This window comes from Ipomoea nil, unplaced genomic scaffold, assembly GCF_001879475.1.
Source record: "Ipomoea nil cultivar Tokyo-kokei standard unplaced genomic scaffold, Asagao_1.1 scaffold2833, whole genome shotgun sequence".
Taxonomy (NCBI): domain Eukaryota; kingdom Viridiplantae; phylum Streptophyta; class Magnoliopsida; order Solanales; family Convolvulaceae; genus Ipomoea; species Ipomoea nil.
The window spans coordinates 1,462,427-1,474,158 of NW_017619261.1; the positions used below are offsets into that span (position 1 = coordinate 1,462,427).

At 38.4% G+C, this 11,732-nt stretch overlaps 1 protein-coding gene and 1 long non-coding RNA gene across 2 annotated transcripts; both read right to left on the bottom strand.

Annotated features, from left to right (window-relative positions):
- Nucleotides 1-4,412: 4,412 nt before the first annotated feature.
- On the bottom strand, nucleotides 4,413-4,856 carry LOC109159567. The gene is made up of 3 exons (XR_002050608.1): nucleotides 4,735-4,856; nucleotides 4,535-4,639; nucleotides 4,413-4,447 (listed from the first exon to the last, which is right to left on the bottom strand). It is a non-coding gene; the product is annotated as an uncharacterized LOC109159567 (long non-coding RNA).
- A 2,334-nt stretch (nucleotides 4,857-7,190) lies between these two features.
- On the bottom strand, nucleotides 7,191-10,164 carry LOC109159542. The gene is made up of 3 exons (XM_019307642.1): nucleotides 9,717-10,164; nucleotides 8,878-9,188; nucleotides 7,191-8,456 (listed from the first exon to the last, which is right to left on the bottom strand). Exons 1-3 carry the CDS (start codon nucleotides 10,162-10,164, stop codon nucleotides 7,191-7,193), a joined length of 2,025 nt encoding a protein of 674 aa, XP_019163187.1.
- Between the last annotated feature and the right edge of the window lie 1,568 nt (nucleotides 10,165-11,732).

Consider the following 11,732-nt stretch of genomic DNA (forward strand, 5'->3'; position numbering starts at 1 on the left):
AACCTATACGGCCATCCACAGAAGCAATAGTATATATGCTAAGCACCAGAAGCCCACCTCACACCCACCCAACCCTTTATATAACAACCAGCCTTTTCTTCCAATCGCCAACTCAAGCAAGATATTTAAAGCAGACTAAGAGAGCACTCCCACCTCAGAGTGTATGCTATGCATGAAACACAGGAATCAAATCCCGCGAAACACACAGCCACAGATAGAAGCAGGACAGGCACAGAGAGCACAGAGCAGAAAGAGAAAACCCCCAGTATTGGAAAGCCCCCTACGCCCTATGCCAGCAAGGCCAACTACTCAACTAGCCCAGCAGAAACCAATAAAACATGAAGTGATAGTACAAGTCCGGAAATATCTCCGCTAAAGAAATAAATGAAAGATAAATAAGGAAAATAAAGACGCGGCTCGCAGTCCAACAGGCCAGCCAATCTCCTATCAACGGCACCAGCAACGAACAATAACCAGAACCCTAACGGCATTAGCTACTATGGGCCAGCAGCAAGCCTGACTAGGTCAACGGATTTGATAGATCCTGCCCGGACTAGGGTGCCTCTTGTACCGCTGACACCTACGTTGTTGAGGCTAGGCCTGACACAAAACCAAACCATCATTTCCTCTAAGTAGTACTTTCCCTTCATTTCAAATTTTCTTTATAATTTCCTTTTCTCTTTTCGTCTCTCTTTTTTTAAAAAAAAAAATGTGATACAATTCATCAAAAGCAAAACATAGTTCAAGGCGGGTCATAATCATCAAAAATCACCGATGGGATATCATCATGAACAAGCAACGCACACACCCTCGGCGGTAAGTCTGACAAATTACGGAAAATAAACTCCACATCCTTATCCCCAACCCAATCTGCCAATGCAGCCACCGGGAGGTTACCCTGCGGCAAACACTGAAGAACAGAAACAGATGCACAGGAGCAAAGAAACCGGAGTCGTGGCACTTCAGAGTCAAAGACCCATGGACTAGGTGCGGTGGGGTCTACATAACCCTTAAGCTCAGGCAATACAGACTCTAAGACTATGGACCTAAAACCCTCGGCTAAACACCATTCAAGAGAGCGGTGCATACCATGGAAAAAATCCCGAAACCCGTCGACTGCCGAAATGGCTAGGCCGTAGCAGAAACCACCCCCCCCCCCCCCCCCGATTATGTACCAAGGCAGCAGTCCCACCCAACGACTCGGAATATGAAAAATTGAGCTTTATAGAACCATCCGAAGGGGGATCCCATCTAACAGCGCAAACCACGCGCCGCGGTACAGTGGAATCTATGTAGGACAGAATGACCGGCCAATTAGGTGGCAAGATGTGTTCCTGCGGTCATCGCCTAAAGAGACATTCTGCCACCCCTTTGGCAACCCCATACACCACTCGAGGTACACTCGGCGGCCCTCTGCCATGTAAGCATGTGTTCCTGTGCTTCCATAACTCCCAAAGGATAAGATAAGGCAACCTGCAAATAACAAAAGCAACAAGACGGTTATGTGAAACCACCCGCTTCCACCCAGTCAAGAGCGTCCGTAGACTCGATGACTGAATCGCAAGCCGAGTGATCCCATAAAAAATCCCCATACAGCCCTAGCAGTGTTCCCTGCATAAAAGATGTGATCAATAGTTTCCCTAACAAGGTTATTGCAGCACCAGCATCTGGAAACAATAAGGCGCCCAAATCTAGCCATGGCATCATCAGTGGGCAAGCGACCCCTTAACACACGCCAAGCAAGAAATGACACCTTAAAGGGAAATGCTTATGCCAACATGCACTCAAAAGGGGATCTGACTGCACCGGTTTAGGTCTGAATAAATATTTTGCAGAGGAAAAAGAAAACAAACCGTCCGTAGCCACCCGCCAAATAGGGATGTCAGCTACTCTTTGACCCAGACGGGACATGTCAGCCTCCAACCCAGGCGGCAGAAGGTCATCATACACCGATAGGTCTAACTCTCCGTCCTGAATGAAGTCAGACAAAAGATCACCAGAGTACTCAACCCCCGGGAAGAGGTAAAGGCGCCCTAGTTTGCCGATGCCGGACCAATTATTCCACCAAAGATTAACATCCCCGTGAGTCAGGCGTCATCCTAAGACTGCCTCTACCTCATTCCTGGCGCTGAGCATTCGCTTCCAAGTGTGTGAATCGGAGGTTCGCGGTCGTTTCGCCACCAGGTGAACTCGACTGTAATACTTAGCAGTCTTGAAACTTCCCCACAGGGAATACACCTTGCGGAAATTCCACCAAAGCTTCGCACTAGATGCCCGCACCATCAAGTCAAGGTCAAGGAATCCCACTCCACCCTCTTTTTTAGGTAGGGAGAGCGTTTTCCATGAAGCCCAATTGTAGCGTGCACCTCCCGACTGCCTCCAGAAAAAGGCGGCAAAACACCGCTCCAGGTCCCGAATAACCTGCTTAGGAGGGGCACAAGCTGCAAAAAGATGTAAAAGAATAGCCTGCAAAACAGAAGTAATTAAGATTGCTTTCTCCCCTTAGATAGCATCCGACGCTGCCACCCAAGGCATTTGGCCTTTACCTTGTCCACCACAGATGAAAAATAAACACACTTCTTCCTCCCCACGTAAATAGGGCACCCAAGATAGGTGAAAGGGAAGGATCTATGAATGCATCTAGTGATGTCCCCAATCCTACGGATTACTCGACCCGATGTGTCAGGATGCATATAAAAAGCACTCTTAGGAAAACTGACCATTTGGCCTGAAATCCCCTCATAATCTTTCAAAGCACGGATGACTTTGCATATTGCCCCCTGTCTCCCAGTACTAAAAATAATAACATCGTCAGCGTAGGCTAAGTGATGAATATGAGGAGTACCAGGAGGCTGGGAGAATCTAGGGACAGCCTCGTCTTGATGGACTCGAGCGAGGAACGTAGAGAGGACTTCTGCAGCGATGATTAAAAGACTAGGGGAGAGTGGGTCTCCTTGCCTCAATCCACGGGATGAGGTAAAGAAACCCTCTTTGACCCCATTGACAATGACAGAGTACAATACTTTGGAAATAGCACGATAGACCAAGTCAATCCAGACTTCAGAAAAATCCATCTTACGCATCACAGAGACAAGAAAAAACCAGGAAACCCGATCATAGGCCTTAGCCATGTCCAGCTTCAGCACTATATCCTGATTTCCTAGCGTAATACCATGGCACATCTCAGAGGCAAGCAAAATATTATCAGTAATAGGCCGTCCCGAGACGAAACCACTTTGATGAGGAGACAACAGCCTCGGTAGGACAGAAGCCAACCTGACTACCATTAACTTTCACTACTACACAACAGGCTTTTAACGTCGGCTAAATAGAGCTTTTAATGTCGGCTATGTTCCGTAGTTGTTGCGGGCGACGTTGTAAATATTATCTATAACGTCGGCTATTTATATAGCCGACGTTATATATTATTTTAAAAAATAAATAAATAAAGTTTACAACGTCGGCTAATAGAATTTAGCCAACGTTGTATGGTATTTTAAAAAATAATTAAAATACTTACAACGTCGGCTAATAGCACGTTGTAGGTATTTTAAAAATAATTAAAATACCTACAACGTCGGCTATTAGCAATTAGCCGACGTTGTAAGTATTTTAATTATTTTTAAAATACGATACAACGTTGGCTAAACGCTATTAGCCGACGTTGTAAACTTTATTTATTTTTTTTTTAAATATATTCAACGTCGGCTATTACTTAATAGCCGACGTTGTATGTTTTTTTATTTGTCCATTTATACCCAAAAACCTGCTCAAATCTACTCACAACCACAACCACAACCACAACCTAAACCTGCTCAATTTCTCACAACCACAACCACAACCTAAACCTGCTCAATTTCTCACAACCACAACCAAAACCTGCTCAATTATTGCACCACAACCACAGCAAAATATGTAGAATCTAATATTTATAATGAAACAAGTAATAAAAGTAATAAATCTCACAATTTGATACTAATTAATAATACAAGTTAACATTATCAAAAGCTAATATCAATTTGTTTAATTTACATACTTAACCATACATCAACAAAGAAGTCGGCCCATACATCTCTTACTTGATCAATTTCTTGTTGAGTGTAGCTCGATCTACCAACTCTCTCAACAATCTACAAAGTTGATAATTATTAAATAATTAGTAAGCTAGAATTTTTAAAATTAAAAAAAGAAAGGTATTATATTAAATTACATGCCTTATCCATTCCCGCACATGCTTCTTTGGAAAGAATTTCAAGCATGTATTTCATCACATAATATCCACATGCCGTACTTCCAACTTGTTGAGCACACTACATTTGAAATTTTATTTAATAAAAAAAAAATATATGTAGTTTTACAAATGTATAAAATACTTACCAAAACCTTAGTCCATTTTGGTGAACGAGTTGATACATTGCTTCTCAACAACTTTGCTGAATTGACACACCTAAAATTATAAGAGATTAGTTTACATAAATACTTTATACTTTATACTTTATTAATTATACATATTAATACTTATAAGTTCACATACTTTTCAACAATATCTTTGATGTCATCACGTGGCTGGCCTCCAATTGAATCAAACCAATAGATTTCATTAAGTTGAGGACAAATTGCCATCAACATCCAATGATCACTACAAATCAATAATGTATTAGTTGTAAGTAAATATAATATATAATAAAAGTGTATTATATATAAGTTATTTTATTTTAAACAATTAAAACTTACTTTAAAATATATGGCGCTAGATAGCATTGTTTTTTGCCATATTGCATGGTGACGTTGATATACCCTGTCCGTTCATCTATAGTATTTGAAACTGGTTGAATGAAATGCGGATCTAAGAAGCCATATGTGGTCTTTGATGTCAATTCAAATTTGTCATAAAGACCCCTATTCAAAAATACAATCAATCATATATATCAGTAATATAATAAATGAATGAAAAATATTATATAAACAAATATAAGTAAAGAACTTAACTATTACCTTATAAAGAACTGCAATATGGAAACATCTAACGTCTCCATCTTTAAGAAACGCATAATCTCCAACGGGTCAAGTTGTAAGGGATAGTCAACATCGCCCACAATACCACGCTCCATCTTTATCACAACATTTTCATCAAGCTTGCGAATAATTCTATATACCTTTAGACATCAAGGACTCAAAGAAGTCGGATCAGCTATATTCAGATCAGCAAAAGGTCGTTGCACACCGGAATCATAAGTCATTTGTGCCTGTTCAATATAACTAACAATTACTATTTTTAAAAAGTAAATTAAACACTATTTTAAAATCCAAAATTTTTTAAAATACATACCTCATCACCTTCGGTATACAACTCAACCAACTTCTTTGGCCAAATAATAAAGTTGTGCAATGCATCCCTTGACAGTTGAACCTCATCGGTAGGGAAGGGTACCCTTGCACTTGACACGAGAATTTCAGTCACGGTGACCTTCACTTGATCCGCATGTATTTGTATCCCGTGAACCCTTTCGGCCTTGTAAACTATCCCACGTGCAACTTTACGTCTAATGGGATCTTCCAAAAACAATTCACATCCGGCTCCTAACTGCATGAATTCATATTAAGAAATAGGTAAAATGTTTTTAATAAATAATAAGATTAGTTATAAATGATTACTTACGGCCGGCAAATCAGCAAAAGGGTCTGGAGAGCTTGCTTTTTCACTTTGACCATGTGGTTGGACAGCTACACGCATGTCTTCCTCCTGCCTTGATGGTACAGGTTGAACCGCTGGAGTCCTCATACTACTAATTTCATCCCTCATCTCTCGAATGGCTGCTTGCAAGGATGTTTTATATTCCTCTCGGGCAACCGCTAACGCCTCAGCAACTGCTGTCTGAATCATATCTTTCACTTGTGGTGTAGACTGGCTTTGACGAAGTTTTGCATGACCAAAGTAGCTTTTTAAGACATGTTCTCTACCCATGGCTCTAACACGTTCCCAATGCTCATCTGTACCTATGGCACTAGACAATATATCTTGTGTACCGGACTCAACAAACTCTCCTTGAGAAGCTTGCAATGATAGCAAATCCTAACATATAAAAACAATATTTAATAATGATTACTAGCTATCTTAATAATGTAGAAAATTTTAACATTTTACTTACAATCTTTTCCATGACCATTCTAGTCGCTTCGTTGTTGATATTTCCTGATTTGTCCATTCTTGCCCTCTTCCACTTTTCATGTCTAGCTGGCGGAGATGGAGGAACAACTACTGACGATGGATCTGATCTTGCAGCTTCTTCTTGTTCTTTCATCTTCTCATCCATCATAATCTTCTCCAATCTCTTATAGCCTCCTCGGGCTAAATGATGTGGGTGAACATTCTTACTCCGTATTTCTTGATGTTTCTTTCTTGATTCCTACACAAAAAGAAAACATTAAGTAAAAATATATATCTTTAATATATTTGAGTTAATAAATAATTGATAGAAAAATTACAATATATACCTCAAACTCTACAGTTTTACGCTGCTCCACGTACGTTTTCCATGTATTTGGATCAACAAATGTGTATTTTTGACATGGAGTATTCTTTATTGGGTCTTCATTATGGAATATGTAGTCTCTGTTCAATCTAGCTTTAAAATCTCTCCACCGTTCACCTGCATATGACATCAAAGAATCCTTCAGATCCACATCATCAGTGGGAATATCATAAACGCTCTGCAAGACATGATTACTTATTAGAAACAAATTAAATACAATTATTCAATAGTTTTATAAATAAGTTGCATACCGTGATATCATCCCACACCAACGCTTTACTCTCTTCTGGGACCTCTTTCCTATCTTTATATGTGATTGGAACTTTGCTCCGTGCAATCAACGCAAAGTAACTTTTGAATTGGGTGCTCCCTGGCCCAACAGCTTCGTGTTTCCTATTAAATTGAACCACCAATTTTGTGTCACCACGCCCAGAAATTAATTTTGTCATAACGGTGGCACCCCGCCTCTTCTTAGCTTTGGTATTAGTACCTTTAGCTTGGATTGTACTATCAACAGGGGGGTCATTTGATGAATCCATATGCCTGTTTAGCAAAGAAATTATTAGTGAATTGACAAAAGAATAATATACATAAATATAACTGTAAATATTTAGATATAGTAAACACAAGAATAAGTTAAAGCATTACAAATAATAATCAATTCTCCCATAGCCCTTCATGATGATCATCACGTGATGCATGCACTCCATCTATCTCGTTATCTATAATAACTGGTAATAAACTTGAAGAAAAGGGTGGTATTTCCTCAATCTCATAACTAACATCTTCATTCCCTTCACCAGTAATTTGTCTCTTTCCATGAAGAACAACAGACCATTTTTTATCACTAGGATCAGTAACAAAAAATACTTGTTTTGCTTGGGATGCCATTATGAATTGCTCATTTTTGTGACCTTCCCTGTTCAAATCGACAAGTGTAAACCCTAACTCATCAGCTTTAACATCGTGTTTACTATCTACCCATTTACATCGGAACATCGGCACTTTGAACTGAACATAATCAACCTCCCATATTTCTTCAATCACACCATAATATGACAACTCTGCAATGACCGGATTTTTATCTTTCGAACTACTGAAGTGCACTGAATTTGCAACCAAAGAAACTCCACTGTTTTGCATAGTGCTCTTTTCATCTTGTTTTTTTGTATAAAAAGAAAATCCATTTATATCATATCCAGTATAACATATGACTTGCATACAAGGACCATGACCTAACCATCGTACTGTTTCAGAATAGTTAGTAGCATTCAGAACTTTATTCTTGAACCAACTAATAAAAGTACGATTATGTTCGCTCACAATCCACATGTCTGTCTTTCGTGGATTTTGCTCTTTAAACAGTGGCTTGTACTCATCTAAATATGGCTCGACTTCACTTGTATTATGCAAGATGTACAAATGTGCTTCCTCAATATCTTCATGAGGCATACCGGCTACTTTGCGTCCTCGAGTACCTTTCCCAGCACTTCTTCCTTCATGTCGATACTTAGAAAGACCAATAGCTTCTACCCCCGCCAAATATTCAGTACAAAATTCAGTTACCTCCTCAGCAATATAGCTTTCAACAATAGATGCTTCTGGTCGATATTGGTTCCTCACATAACCTTTTAAGACTTTCATGTACCGTTCAAATGGGTACATCCACCTCAAATAAGCAGGACCGCACTGTTTGATCTCTCGCACCAGATGTACAACCAAATGAACCATGACATCAAAAAATGACGGTGGAAAATACATCTCCAACTGACACAATGTAACAATAATGCCATTTTGCAATTCATCTAGTTTGTCTGGATCAATCACTTGTCCACAGATAGCATTGAAAAAGAAACAAAACCTTATAATAGTATATCTCAACTTTTTGGGCAATATACCTCTAACAGCCACTGGCAATAGCTGCTGCATTAAGGCATGGCAATCATGAGATTTCAATCCCACCAATTTTAAATCTTGCATATTCACAAGTGTTCTAATATTTGATGAGTACCATTGTGGTACCTTGACTCCACGTAAACACTCACAAAAACTTATTTTCTCCTTTATTGATAAAGTATGAGCAGCTGGAGGCAAATATGTCTTCTTATCCCCTTGGCGTGGAGCTAATGTTGCTCTTATGTTCATTTCAATCAAGTCTAATCTAGCATTGAGTCCATCTTTAGTCTTACCTTTTATATCTAAAAGAGTTCCAACAAGACTATCACACACATTTTTCTCCACATGCATCACATCAATACTATGTCTCACATCTAATGTCTTCCAATATGGAAGATAAAAAAAATATGGATTTCTTTTTCCATGGACTCTTTTCATTTGGAGGTACCTCAACATTAGCTCTTGACCTCTTACCTCTTTGAGATTTAAGCTTTTGAGTTTTACCAAAAGTAACATTTATACCTTTCACACGTTCATAAACTTCAATCCCAGTCATTGGTTGTGGAGCATCTGTATAGTCTTGTTGCCCATTGAAAGCCTTTTTTAATCTCCTGTAAGGGTGAGCTCTATCAAGAAACCTCCGGTGACCCAAGTAGACTGTCTTTCTGCCATGGACAAGTTGTGTATAACATGTATTATCTTCACATATAGGGCATGCCTTATGTCCTTTGACACTATACCCAGCCAGGTTTCCATAAGCTGGAAAGTCATTGATTGTGCAAAAAAGCATAGCATGCAACTTAAAATTCTCTTTCCGGTAGGCATTAAACACTAACACACCTTCATCCCACAATTTTTTCAAGTCATCAATCAAAGGTGCCAAAAAGACATCTATATCATTACCGGGTTGTTTTGGGCCAGAAATCATCAAGGACAGTAATATATATTTGCGTTTCATACACAACCAAGGAGGTAGATTATAAATCACTAACATAACTGGCCACGAGCTATGCTTGCTACTTAGGTTCCCGTGAGGGTTTATACCATCTGTACAAAGGCCAAGTCTAAGATTTCTGGACTCATTGCCAAATTCAGGAAAAACATTATCAAAGGTTTTCTATTGAGTAGAATCAGCTGGGTGTCGAAGCTTGCCATCAGAAATTTTTTGATCTGCATGCCATGTTAAGTTTTTCGCGTCGCTTGGATTTGCAAACATACACTTAAATCTTGGAAGAATTGGGAGATACTACATAACTTTAGCTGGTGGCCCTTTCGAACTTGCCTTACCAACAACATGCTCTCTTATTTTGTACTGAGATGCCCCACAGATCGGACATGCATTCAATTCTTTGTAATCATTCCTAAACAATATGCAATCGTTAGGACAAGCATGTATCTTTTCATACTCCATACCCATGGGACACATAATCTTCTTTGCATCATATGTACTCTTCGGGAGTCCATTATCTTCTGGAAGCATATCGTTTATTAAATCAAGTAAAGCAGTAAAGCTCTTGTCGCTCCATCCATTCCCAGCTTTTAAGTTGAATAATTTCAAAACAGCAGATAAGCGAGTATATTTACTACACCCGGGCCATAAAGGCTGTTTTGAATCATTTAATAATTCATCCAACTCATTTGATCGATTTGTGAACTCTTCTCCAACATCACGGAACATTTCGTCCAACCTATCTTCAGACTCATCATCTTCATTTGCTTCGTTGTCAACATACATGTTAGATGTACTAGTCTCTCTTCCTCCTTCACCGTGCCATATCCATTTTGTATAATTTTGATTAATTCCATCGCAAATTAGATGATCATATATGTCATTGCCACTTAATAGTTTTAGATTACAACACTTCTTACAAGGACACCAAAATGTTCCATCATTATTTGGAAGATGACATTTTGCAAACTCTATAAATTCTCTAACTCCGGCATCATATTCCGTACTCAACCGAGAAGCTTTCATCCAACTTTTATCCATCACAAGTCAATCTAGGATAATATTAATTTCAATTAAACTTTTGTTAACATTGATTCAACTCTATCAAAAATAATTGTTGTGGTGAAAATAGACTAGTAATTACAAATATATACAAATAAACTCTAAAATGCAAATAAATTGACTAAAATTCAAGTATACACTCGACAAAAGTGAGAAGTCTTCTAGTCATATGTCATTAGTGTGACTTAACTAAAAATTTACTCTTAGTCATTGTATAATATCTTAAGTAATTGAAATCCTTATTAATCATATTCAACCTTCAACAATTTACTCTATCAAATATATAAATTATATATTTTGTTGAATAATAAATTATTTAATTTTATTGACACTCAAAGAAATAAAAGAGTAAATATTAAATTTGGTTTTAACCATCACAATATTTGAGTTACAAGTTTCATATATACCAACATTATAAAAAATTATGCAATTAGTATTTATAAATATATACAAATAAACCCTAAAATGCAAATAAATGGACTAAAAATCGAAATTAAGAAATAATAATTACAAATATATACAAATAAACTCTAAAATGCAAATAAATTGACTAAAATTCAAAATTAATCAATAAAAATTACAAATATATATAAATAAACCCTAAAATGCAAATAAATTGACTAAAATTCGAAATTAATCAATAAAACTTACAAATATATACAAACAAACCCTAAATTGCAAATCAATTTAATAAAATTTGAAATTAATTAATTAATTAATTAATTAATAATAATTAAAAATTAAAAAATATATATATATAAAACTTACCGCAGTCCGTCGACGATGGTGTAGCGGCGGAGGGAGAATGTCGGTCTGCGGCCGTGGGGAGGAGAGGTTGAAGCGGCAGCGGCGGGGGGTTGCAGTTGCGGCGGCGGCGGGGGGTTGCAGTTGCGGCGGCGGCAGAGGAATGAAGCTGCAGCGGCGGCGCGGAGACGACGTCGGCGGGGATGGACTGTGCGTTGGGGACGACGGCGGCGGGTTGCAGCGGCGTCGGCAGTGGTGGTCTCAGATCGGGGAAGAAGAGATGGAGGAGATGGAGGAGAGGGGAGCAGATCGAAGAGATTGGAGGAGATGGAGTACCGCGTGCGTCGTCTGAGATGAGGAGATTTAATTTATTTTATAAAGTTTATAACGTCGGTAGCCGACGTTATAAAGAAAAAAAATAAAAAATAAAATAATTAAAAGTATACAACATCGGCTAGATAGACAGCCGACGTTGTATTAGATTTATTTATTTTTTTATTATTTTTTTTATAACGTCGACTAAAGGGATTTAGCCGACGTTATATATA

Coding starts and splice junctions, on each gene's coding strand:
- LOC109159542 (XM_019307642.1), bottom strand. CDS start 10,164: ATGTATGTTGACAACGAAGCAAATGAAGATGATGAGTCTGAAGATAGG. Junction 9,189..9,716: donor AATAAGAGAGCATGTTGTTG/GTAAGGCAAGTT, acceptor ATGACTTTCCAG/CTTATGGAAACCTGGCTGGG. Junction 8,457..8,877: donor GGTCAAGAGCTAATGTTGAG/GTACCTCCAAAT, acceptor GCCTTAATGCAG/CAGCTATTGCCAGTGGCTGT.